This window comes from Erpetoichthys calabaricus, chromosome 3, assembly GCF_900747795.2.
Source record: "Erpetoichthys calabaricus chromosome 3, fErpCal1.3, whole genome shotgun sequence".
Taxonomy (NCBI): domain Eukaryota; kingdom Metazoa; phylum Chordata; class Cladistia; order Polypteriformes; family Polypteridae; genus Erpetoichthys; species Erpetoichthys calabaricus.
Genome location: NC_041396.2, coordinates 94,221,616 through 94,234,543, shown reverse-complemented (window position 1 = coordinate 94,234,543; position 12,928 = coordinate 94,221,616). Strand labels below are relative to the sequence as shown.

Sequence of the window (12,928 nt, the reverse complement as noted above, 5' to 3'; positions counted from 1 at the left end):
CCATGAAGTTGTGGGATGAATTGGAAAGTCATATTGCCTCCATGTTACACGTATTAATGAATGATTTCATTGTTTTAGTCAGTGGCGCATTTATTAGCGAACTCCGATCTCAGATCGTTTAAATAGCCACAAAGAACCCACTTTGTAATAAACCTCCCACAATGCGAGACAATCGCAGAACCTCCCTAATAACATACGGGGCGGAATTATACGTGCTGTGCTGTATTGTATACTTCTGTCATTTTACAAGTTTTGATTCACGAATATCCATCCATCCATCCATTTTCCAACCCGCTGAATCCAAACACAGGGTCACGGGGGTCTGCTGGAGCCAATCCCAGCCAACATAGGGCACAAGGCAGGAAACAATCCTGGGCAGGGTGCCTACCCACCGCAGGACACACACAAACACACCCACACACCAAGCACACACTAGGGCCAATTTAGAATCGCCAATCCACCTAACCTGCATGTCTTTGGACTGTGGGAGGAAACCGGAGCGCCCGGAGGAAACCCACGCAGACACGGGGAAGAACATGCAAACTCCACGCAGGGAGGACCCGGGAATCGAACCCAGGTCCCCAGATCTCCCAACTGCAAGGCAGCAGCGCTACCCACTGCGCCACCGTGCCGCCCGATTCACGAATATATTTTATTTAAAAAAAGTAATTAAATTGCTTACGGATGCTAATTAAACCGATACATCAGTTTGACCAAATACTTATTGCACGTTACATATACAGTATACTTATTTTTTTTAACTGCGTGTGATTTGATTGCTTGCTTGTTTCTTTTGCATTGTGCCGGATGCTGTTTTATTAACGTAATCATGTTTGTCATATACTATTTTTATTCATTTGCATTTTTTTCTTGCATGGCACAGACTTTTAATGGTTTTAAGAAAAACAAAAAGAATGAACAACTTCCCATGCGTTCTGTTTACTGTATGGGCCACCCAGGACCCTCAGGCTGCAGACACACAGGCACACACTCGCTACTTTAAAGGCTCTGTGGGTGGGTGTTTAGTAGGAGGGAACGGTCAATAAAAACTTCCCTTTCTCTCCTGTCTTCTGTACACTCGAGTAGAAAAGCGTCTGAGCGGAGGCTGCCGCTTGGGTATTTTTTTTAGAATTAAATGTAACTTCTGACATTCCTTAGCATTCTGTTACATTATTCAAAAACATTTTCTATTTTTTTTTTAGTTTTGTTTGTTCTCTTCTACCATAAATACAGTTTAAATAACACCTTCTTAATATGCAAAAACGTATTGAAATTTCAAGTTTCTATTACTCGAACGAAAGACACTGTTTCCTGACCCAAGTCTTCACAACTGCTTTCATCGCCGGTACAGGAAAGAAGACATTCATTCGCTGGTATTAAATCAGATCGCAGGAGCGTTTACAACTCGTGAGCATCTGTTTTACTGAAATAATAGCCTACTTCGTCTGGCAAACCGTACTAGACCGGTTTATACAAATCATCTTGTATCAGTTTACTTTGAAATCTGCAGATGTCTTACTTTTGGCACCACAGCTCTTGTTGCAAGAGTGTGTAATCTCTATTGACACTTGAAAAGTTCTGCGAACACTTTGATTACAAGTCTCTGCAGTACAGTAAACATTGTGACTCAGGATCTCGGAGCCGCAACACCCTGATTCACCGTGCCTATCAGTGTATGGGACGCTGTGTGCTCCGATAAACAGCCTTCAAAACGCAATGAACAATCGGTGCACAATGCAGCAAAGCCAGTGACTTTAATATAATCTGTAGCCTGCAGGAGAGTGTTAATACTTAGCTGGAGTGACTAAAGGAAAACTCTACAGGATGACAACCGTCCCAACCAGATGTCCTCGTCCAGCTCGCAGGAGCGAATGGTTGCATTGCGCTTTGGCTCACCACTTCAACCCGGACCTGAGTGCTGAAAATGAAATCGTAGTTTTAGCCATGGGCATCGACCAGTATCTACAAGAGGTCTTCCATCATCTGGCATATTACAGCGGGGATGATCTAATCTCGGAGCAGGACTTCAGACTGCTGTGTGCCGTTCTCGCTCTGCCCGAAGGCGAAGAGGAGACTAGCGGTGTGTGCGCTGCTCTGCCCCGCGAACTTGGCTTCAAGGAATTCCACGCGCGACTCTGCGGCTATTTCAGCCTGCGCTCGGGTCTTCGGCAGCCGCTAGCTGCTGAGACGGAGCACGTGGAGCGGCAGATCAGACTCCGCTGTCCCCGAGTGAGGCGGCGAAAGTTTGTCAGCTTCGATCTGTCCAAAGATGACGGCCGATTAAAGAAGACCTGTCAGAGATCGGGGTCTATTCTGAAGTTGGACAAGCAGCGCCACTACTCGGGAGAGACCCGGATTGAAGCAGGTAAGGGAGCTCGTCTCTGTCAGGTTTGTGCGAACTCAATATTTTCAAAGATGTTCTGCCAAGTTTGTGACCCCGATACAGTCAAAAAGTCGTTTAAAACTAAAAATGGGCGGAGGTCGCAGTATATTTTTATACAAGGTAGTGAAATTGATTTTTCCATTAGAGTGTTCCAGCGTAAATACAAAACAAGGACCGCAGGAGATGGCAGTATATGACTTGTTTGGTGTCATCAACCTCAAGCATCCTAACTTGTTTTGAACTGTGAGTGAGAGACTCACGCACTCTTGGTTTTTTAATGGCACTTTATGGTTCTTTACTGGGTTGTATGGTTCAGCGTAGAGCTATTATTTGACAAAGCGCCATTTAATTCAGGGAAGGGATTTTTGCATGTGAAGCTCAGTCTTTGTGCTTTGAAAAAACTTCCTAATGTTTGAAAAAAAAAACTAAACTAAAATCTTTAATGCATGGTAGGCTATAGACACTAACAGATAAGTGAAATCTGAACTTAATCTGTGTTGTATGGAGCAAGCAGTGCTGGATTAACCATATAAGCAAAGTAAGCACATGCTTAGGGCATCAAGGGTAAAGGGGGCACCACAAAAAATTTTCATAGCCGAATTTATCACATAAATTATTAATTAAATTTATAGCCATTTTCAAAATTTAATGAAAAATGAATAATGCCTCCCTGTACCTCCCTATACCGTCACTGTTCGTAGATGGCGCCTTACACAGTGCGTTCTGCATACTGATGCCATCTACGATGGGGGAATTCCCATTTCATGGTGATTCCCTTAAACGCCATGTTATGTCAAAATATTGTGAAAATAATTCGATTCAAAACAATATGTTTTTATATTTTTAAATAATAGTTAATAGTTTATTAAAAATTATTATCACGTAATAATATTTCTCGGTTGAAATATATTAAAAATCCCCTCAGAACAACTATGCATCAAGGCAGGCTGGATGCCTTATCTCTATTATGTATAGAAGCAGATGTGTTACGTAAGATTGATTATGAAGATCTAATCAAAGAGTTTGCAAGGAAAAAAAGTAGGAGAAAATTATTAAGATAAAAATAAAATGAAGCATTCAAAAATAAATATTATTTTCCTTCTTACTATAAGTATGTTTTATTTAATTTCGAATTTTCGATAATAAAATAAAGTGTAAGGGGGCACCAAAATTACTTAGTGCTTAGGGCATCTAAGGGTCTTAATCCGGCCCTGGGAGCAAGGGTCCTTTTAAATTCATGATCCATTTGTGTTTCACACATCTGTTACTGCCTGTATGGACGGAGTTACGGATCTAAGTAAATAAAGGTTTTTTCTGGAACCTTTATGTGGATATGTCTTTTTGAAACCAAATTTGGTTTCCTGTATGGCATTGCTCTGATGAACCATTCTGACACCTTTAATTTTTAGAGTGTGAGGAGACTTCACATGAACATAGATAGATAGATAGATAGATAGATAGATAGATAGATAGATAGATAGATAGATAGATAGATAGATAGATAGATAGATAGATAGATAGATAGATAGATAGATAGATAGATAGATAGATAGATAGATACTTTATTAATCCCCAAGGGGAAATTCACATACTCCAGCAGCAGCATACTAATAAAAACAACATGCAGACAGAGGCACTGTAGTTGGAAACTGAAACTGCTCAACAGAAATGCAGTCAAACTGAAATATTAAAAAGGAATTCTAAATTCAAAAACTCATGTTAAGGTGTATGGAACTTGGTTAACAATATGAGGGACATGCGCATTTAAACCACTTGGACAGCATTGGTTACTTCTAAACCTTCAGAAGATTTTTTACGATGCTGTCATGCTATTATCCCATGACACAGTAATGAAGCAAAGGATGTTAGTTTATCTGTAATTGACTAAGGTGGTGTAGGGGTAAAGAGCTCTGGCTTCATAGCTCCAGAGTCATGGAATCCTGGAGTTTCCATGTTGCCTTTGTGGATGTTCTTTTCCGGGTGCTCTAGATTTCTTTCTACATCCCAATGACATACTGTATGTGCTCAGTTAACTGTAATTAACTAAATGAGTGAATGTGTTGGGGTGGATTAGCCCTTAGTCCAGAGTTGGTTATACTCTTGCACCCAATGCTCCTGGGATAAACTCCAACCTCTGCTGTCTTTGGATTCTGTTAAGCAGGTTCAAGAATGTATGCATCTAAATCTGGCACTTTTCTGGTCCTCGTGTTAACTATATAATTTTGTCTTTAGACCTTTTTTGTCTTTGACTTACTGTACATGTACTTTTAGATCATTATTATATTTTGGAGTTTACAAATAGGCATTTGTAGCATTGGCACAAAGTATCACCTAGTTCTTACTGCAGTAGACTTTACACCACAAGTTTGACCGCATCTCACCAAGTGAGTTAATCTGTCTGTGCTTCAAATACGAAAGATAGCAAAACATTTTGAAACCGCTTGATCCAATTCAGGGTCATAGCAGGGAAGAATCTACACAGGCAGTATCATGTGTAAGGTAGGGGAAAGTCCTAAATAAGGTGTCAATCAATCTTAAGGTTTATAATTATATATCTTTGAAGATGTGGAGTATACGGAGGAAAGCCCACAAAGACATGGGCTGGGGTCAAGTTAGGTGTAAACAATGCATAGATTTGGACTCAGGATGCTGGATCCATGATGATAAAGTACATACGAGGGTACTTCAGAATGTAAAGGCAGTTTGAAAATTACGAGGTAACCTCAACGGATAGAAGCTGGCGCAATACAACACGTTTGCAATGTCTTATGGGTTGTTCGAACACAAGCAGAGCTCTGCTGTTAGTCTAGTTGAAGCCAAGATCAAACAGACATGGACGCTTCACTGCAGTGTTGCGTCATTGTTAAATAATGTGCCCTAGTCAGATTTTTTTAGAGACTGAAACCTGCTGAAATTCACCAAAGAATGTTGGCTTGTGCAGATCAATAAGCTGTTTGGATACTTGTCTTGCACAAACTTTAATGTACCCCAAGTCATTATGCACTAAGGCATGTGCATATCCATAGCTGATATCCAGTTGTGCAGCAACAGTGAACGACATAATCCGTCAGTCTTCTCTGATGAAGGCATTCGCCATGTCTACGTGGGCTTATGTGCACAATGTTGATGGTCAACAAAATCGAGCTTTCTCAGTTACACTTGTTCTTACTGCTTTGAACCTTTCTATTCCCTCATAAACTTTACATTGAGTAATGCTGTTTTCACTTCCACACTGAGCCAACATCACTTGGAGAATTTCAGCAGGTTCCAAAACCTCTGCCTAAAGAAATCTCAGTACAGTGTGTTATTCAACAATGGCACAATTCCACAGCAGAATGTCCATGTTCATTTGACCTTGACTTCAACTAGACTATTGACAGAAGGCTGCGCTGTGTGTGTTCAAACAACCCATAAGCCATCACAAACATGTTGTAATGTGTCATCTTCTATCCACTGCAGTTATTGCGTAATTTTCAAATTGCCTTTACTTTTTTGATTTACCCTTGTATGTAACTTCAAGTCTAGCTTTTCTTTATTTGATACTAGGAAACTTGTGCGCAGTGTTCCCAGTATTTCTGTGTGGTTATTACTCATTTGGTGGATACCGTTACCCAAGGCAGCTTACATTACAGTGGTTTACATATATTTAGTGCACAGGCAGGTTAAATGACTTACTCAGTCACCAAGTGAATCAGATGTGCTAACTGAACCAGCAGCCTTGTGGTTTAATGTCCAATGCCCTAGCCAGTAGGCCACACTGCTTAAGTATCATCCCATATTTAATTATCTTATAACGTACCTTATTATATCATGTTGCTATGCTTTGTGTTTTCTTCGTTTTGTATAGCACCCTTTAATGACAGTTGCTGTGGAAGGATCTAAACAAAATAAAGGCTGATTGAATAATGCCTGAAAACATACAGCTTTCGAATAAAATTCTACATTCATATGCCATTTATTAACTTAAGTTGAAATAAGACCATGGCTCCTACAAGGGTAAACCTGCCTGGAAATGGACAGATTCAGAGAGGTGACATCTACACAGCATCTGCCAGACTTGCAGATGATACTGGGGTGCATCCATTTTGAGCAGGAGTGGCTTTTAGTCATGTCTTCTGCCTGGCATAATCACAGTGTAGCGTGGGCATTATTCTGAATTCCAGGAAGATCACGTTGGTGTCAAGGACTCATCTCTTGGCTGCATCAGCCTTTAATTCTGTTCCTTGTTTTACTTTTGATAAAAAAAACTATTACTTCATAATGTGGAGAAGAACAAAATAACATTTCTATCTATACTGTAACACAAAATCATTACGCAAGAATTCCTTTTATTTTATTTTAAGAAATACTCAAGAAAATTCTTTCTGCCAATAGTTAAAAATACTTACAGATTAAAATAACATTTAAAAGTATTGGACTTCACAGAGGACAGCTTTGCAAGAGCAGTTAAAAATAAAGGGAACTGTTGCACTTCTAATGGAAACATATGGACAATTCCTCAAAATACATACATAAAAACTATAACATAACTCTGGTGTGTCATAATAAGCAATAAGATAATAATAATAATAATAATAATAATAAGATGCTGCAGATGTTCTACCAGACGGTTGTGGCGCGTGCCCTCTTCTACGCGGTGGTGTGCTGGCGAGGCAGCATAAAAAAAAGAGACGCCTCACGCCTGGACAAACTGGTGAGGAAGGCAGGCTCTATTGTAGGAATGGAGCTGGACAGTTTGACATCTGTGGCGGAGCGATGGGCGCTGAGCAGGCTCCTGTCAATCATGGAGAATCCACTGCATCCACTAAACAGTGTCATCTCCAGACAGTGGAGCAGCTTCAGCGACAGACTGCTGTCACTGTCCTGCTCCACTGACAGACTGATGAAATTGTTCTTCCTCCACACTATGTGACTCTTCAATTCCACCCAGGGGGGTAAATGTTAACATTATACAAAGATATTGTCTGTTTTACCTGAATTGTTATCACTCTTTAATATTGTCTTTATCAATATGCTGCTGCTGGAGTATGTGAATTTCCCCTTGGGATTAATAAAGTATCTATCTATCTATCTATCTATCTATCTATCTATCTATCTATCTATCTATCTATCTATCTATCTATCTATCTATCTATCTATCTATCTATCTATCTATTATCAATGTCTGAGCAGACCACATCAGATACTAACATAACTAAGTAATTTCATCAAGTCTGTTTTATCGAGCCCATAGTTTTGGAGTTGGAGTCTATCATGGCAGCACAGGGTGCAAGGAGGGAAGCAGCTCTAGGCAAGGGCACCAGTCTATTGCAGGACACAATCACACACACACAGGATTAGTTTCATTAAATTATTATCATTAAGTTAAATAAATAGTGATCATCAAAAACTAAGAGCTATGGTGTCCTGTGACACACCCCTTGAATCATAAGATATGCTAGTGATGTTAATAATATTCTCTCTTTTTATAATTGCAGAGCCCAACCAACAGGACACAACCCTTGAGGTGGAGAATGCTTGCCTTCGTGAATTAGTTGAGGACTTAAGGGCAGCCTTGCAAGGAAGCGATGCCCGTTGTTTGGCCTTAGAAGTGGCCATCCAGAAAGAAAGGGAGTCGCATTCTGTGAGCATCGGGGCTGGCAGAAAAACTCACATGGTAGAAATTCCCCCATACTGCCACAAGAGCAAAGGCAACAGATGTATGAAGGCAATAATGAAAGAACTAGAGCTCATCAGAGCCTCCCGTGATGGACAGCTAGAAGAGGCAATGCGTTTTAGTCACAGAGTGGCGGAGGAACTGAGGGTAGCCACTCAAGAGGCCCACCGCCTGGAAGAGGTTATATCTCGTCTGCACCAGGAGAATGCGGACATCAAGAAAAAGGCGGAAGATGCCAGGGCAGCTCTTGTTAATGGCCTGGAGAAAGTCCGGGAGATTCAAGACCAGGCCAATACGGTCCCCATCTTAAAGAATCAGATCCAGGAGCTAGAATTAGAGTTGCAAGAATTCAGGTGAGATACTGTTCAAGTGCTTTACAGGTTTGTACCATGCCTGCCATAAGTTGTACTTCAAAGGGAGTTACATCCATAATCTTATGATTCTTAACCAGAGACGGTCAATCCATTTGCTGATGTAGGCAGCAGCCTAGGGTGCCATAATCTAAGAAGCACCATTTCTGAAAGTTAAGGGGCGCACATTCCTGACAATGCCAGTTATGGTCATCAAAATCTGATGGCGCTGATACCCGTTGGTTGCTGTTTATGAAGGTAAAAGTGCATACGATCCATACACAGAGGAGTGTGTGCTTATATATACACAAAATGGCGCCATTTGTGCCACTGAAAGGAGCTCATGCTTTGAACACTAAGGGAGACCTTTTCAAAGATCATTGCAGTCTATTAATACTGACTACCCGCTATGGACAATGAGGGGCAAAGTCCATCCTCCCTGCTTAGGGATCCAAATGGGGTTCAAATTTGAACTGTTCTCTGCCCCAATACTAAATATAATATCTAGAGTCTTGGCTTGCTTTTGTCCCTGTTCTACTCTTGCTTCAATGTGGTTTCTGCTAAGGAACCAAGAAATGGCAGATGTGCTTAACCTAATGGAGGTGGTGTAGCCTCATCATTAAGGATCTGACAAGGCCATTGCTTAAGAGCACACATTTGGCTTAAATGACAATGTTACATTCCTCCTTCCATCAATTTTCTGAGCTTTTCAGACTTCTCTGATCATTTCCTGACCTGATTAATAATAATTCTTTGCATTTATATAGCGCTTTTCTCACTACTCAAAGCGCTTACTTAGCAACTGCAGGTTAAGGGCCTTGCTCAAGGGCCCAACAGAGCAGAGTCCCTTTTTTGGCATTTTCCGGGATTTGAACCGGCAACCTTCCGATTGCCAGTGCAGATCCCTCGCCTCAGAGCCACCACTCCACCTTTATGACAAGGCAGTATCTACTCCAGCAACATTGAGCACAGGGAAAGAAGAAGCCATGGAGGACATGCAAGATCATCATGGGGCACTCTTATGTACACACCCACACAGTGCCAAACAACTCAAAGTGCATGTCTTTAGGATGTGGAAGAAAATTAAAATAAAATAAACCTGATAATCAAAGGAAGAATATGCTAAGTTCACAAGGCAGTGTCCAGGCCAGAATTCAAATCCAGAACTCAGGATGTGGAAAGCAGCTGCACTTACCACTGCTACCATGCAAGCCTCACATATCCCATTTATGAAAATATTTTTGACCATAAATTGTGTTAATTTCCGTTACTTGCCTCATTGATTTTAAATATTAAGAATTAACTAAGGTTTGCAAACAAACGTGGAGCTGGCATCATGAATGATGTGTGCAATATCCATACAATTGGAAAAAACACGACTCTTTGGAAGCTTTGTTAATATCAGCTCCCTTTCATTATGTACACCCTAAACAAAATTACACAAAATCTCTAGGTAGTCATAGTTATCACAGTAAGTGAGGGACTCCTAGGAAAATTTGCAATATTGTACGATTGTAAGAGTACTGTAGATTGATTTTACTTGACAAGACGTGATCCACGCCAATAAAGTGGTCACTAAACATAACTACATTTCTCAGGAATGCATTGTCTTAAAGTGATTTTGGAAATATTAGCAAGTTCATGGACACAAGGTAAGACAACACTAGTGTTCAAATCCATGACCTTGTGGTTTCACTTCCAGATCATCAATCAAAGATAGTGTGGTGCCTACATGTGTTAATTGATTACAATTTGTATGTGGACTTCATTCATTTTTAAATAACTTTTCATCATCTTCTTCTTTCGGCTGCTTCTGTTAGGGGTTGTCACATTGGATCATCTTTTTCCATATTTTCCTGTCCTCTGCATCTTGGTCTGTCACACCCATCACCTGCATGTCCTTTCCCACCATATCCAGAAACCTTCTCTTAGGCCTTCCTCTTTTCCTGTTGCCTGGCAGCTCTATCTTTAATATCCTTTTCCCAATATACTCAGCATCTCTCCTCTGCACATGTCCAAACCAATGCAATCTCGCCGCTCTGGCTTTGTCTCCCAACCTTCCAACTTGAGCTGACCTTGTAATGTACTCGTTCCTACTCCTGTCCATCCTTGTCATACCCAGTGTAAATCTTAGCATCTTTAACTCTGCCACCTCCAGTTCTGTCTCCTGCTTTCTCGTCTGTGCCATCGTCTCCAACCCATATAGCATAGCTGGTCTCACTACTGTCCTGTAGACCTTTCCTTTCACACTTGCTGATACCTGTCTGTCACAAATTACTCCTAGCATTCTTCTCCACCCATTCCACCCTGCCTGCACCTTCTTTTTCACTTCTCTTTCACAGTCCCTGTTACTCTGTATTGTTGATCTCAAGTATTTAAACTCTTCCACCTTCGCCAAACTCTACTCCCTGCATCCTCACCATTCTTCTGACCTCCCCCTCATTCACACATGTGTCTTTCCTTGTTCCTACTGACCTTCATTCCTCTCCTCTCTAGAGCATATCTCCACCTCTCCAGGGTCTCCTCAACCTGCTCCCTACTCTTGCTACAGATTACAATGTCATCAGCAAACATCACAGTCCACGGGGACTCATGTCTAATCTTGTCTGTCAATCTGCCCATCAACACTGCAAATAAGATAAGGCTCAGAGATGATCCCTGATGTAATCCCACATTCACATTGAATGCATCCGTCACTCCTACCGCAGTCATCACCACTGTCACTAGTCCCTCGTACATATCCTGTACAACTCTTACATACTTTTCTGCCACTCCCGACTTTCTCATACAATACCACAACTCCTCTTGAGGCACCCTGTCATATGCTTTCTCCTGGTCCACAAAGACGCAATGCAACTCCTTCTGGACTTCTCTATACTATGCTCTTTCTTGGCATGAAACCACACTGCTGCTCACTAATCATCACCTCACTTCTTAACCTAGCTTCCACTACTCCTTCCCATAACTTCATGCTGTGGCTCATCAATTTTATTCCCCTGTAGTTATTACAGTCCTGCACATCCCCCTTATTCTTAAATATAGGTACCAGTACACTTCTTCTCCACTCCTCAGGCATCCTCCCAAGATTCCATTAAACAATCTGGCTAAAAACTTCACTGCCATCTCTCCTAAACACCTCCATGCTTCCACAGGTATGTCATCTGGACCAATGGTTTTTCCATTCTTCATCCTCTTCATAGTTGTCCTTACTTCCTCCTTGCTAGTCTGTTGCACTTCCTGATGCACTATCTCCACATCATCCAACTTTTTCTCTCTCTCATTCTCTTCATTCATCAGCCTCTCAAATAACTTTTTAAATAACTTTTCATGAGTCACTTTATTTATACAATAACTTTCATCAAATATCTTAAGGCACTTTGCAGAAACCATAGCAAAAATAAAAATAAACAGTGGAATTGTCCACATTTCTCTTGTATTTGTATGGCTTTCCTTCCATATACCAGCAATATGAATATTGAAATGGTCATAGGAGTGTGTGAGATAGCTCTGTGATGGACTGGCACCCTAGCTAAGGTTCCTGTCCTGTGTCTGATATTGCTGGGAAAGGCTCTGCAGTCCACAACCCTGAAATGGATTAAGCAGATTTTAGAAAGTTATGTGATTTTATGTATCTCTGTTAATGGTCTTCATTATCACAAAACATTGATAAGTGCCCATCTAAAGGTAAACTGTTTGAAAGACATATCAGTTCACTTGAATATTAACAAATTCAAGCATTGCTGACCATTACTGTTGCACTTTATTAATAGACTAAAAGTTTCATCTTAAGTCATTAATGGCTTGGTCCAGCACAGCCTGTTGGTGGTTGGAATACTGTTGTAGCTGCAGTTTAGTTTTATTACACTATACAAGATTCTTTTTTTGCTTTGCTGCAATACCATGAAAAAAAAGGCCAAGGGTTATCCTGCCACGAATGGTGTAGAATCTGCTAAGTGTTGTATTTTAAGTGCATTTTGTATTAAGCCTTCATATTGTTCTCTTACTTCCATTTCCTCCTGTTTAGTCTCACATGTAATTTATAGCATTTGGTGGGGGCAAATAAAACTTTGGAAATTTCAGCTGTAGTCAGAGGTTTCATTTGCCCTCCTTGTTTTCCATGGATAGAATGCTGTGTAGCCCTGGCTCCAGGCAATGGAAGAGGAGGACAGCATGATAAGGAAATGAGCAGGACAAGTTAATTATATACTGCTGCCCTACTATTATCTGGAGGATTAGCTTCTCCCTAACCTCCATCGTGCAGCATGCATCGAGAAGTACAGCAAGACATCAGGGTTTCTTAATCTATCTTGTTTAATGACCCCTACCCCCCACCACTCCAACTGCTGAATTATTGATTTCTGACACCCTTAGTGTGGGCTATCCTGCTGCCTGTAAAGTCATAAGGATTTATCTAGTCAGTCATGTGTAATCTGTTCAAAATGCCTCATTGTCAGCTCACAATCAAGCAAAACCATGCAACTAAGAGACTGGATAAGAATCTTCATGCCACCAACAATTCCAATGGATAAGCACTTGTTT

At 40.9% G+C, this 12,928-nt stretch overlaps 1 protein-coding gene across 1 annotated transcript in view; it reads left to right on the top strand.

Moving 5' to 3' along the window:
- Window positions 1–1,138: 1,138 nt before the first annotated feature.
- si:ch211-112f3.4 (EF-hand and coiled-coil domain-containing protein 1) overlaps window positions 1,139–12,928 on the top strand; it is a 41,768-nt gene continuing 29,978 nt past the window's right edge. Inside the window, exons 1-2 of the mRNA XM_051924602.1 lie at window positions 1,139–2,365; window positions 7,861–8,392. Of these exons, the coding sequence (XP_051780562.1) occupies window positions 1,825–2,365; window positions 7,861–8,392 (1,073 nt within the window). The 5' untranslated portion in view covers window positions 1,139–1,824. The remainder of the gene's footprint in view (window positions 2,366–7,860; window positions 8,393–12,928) is intronic.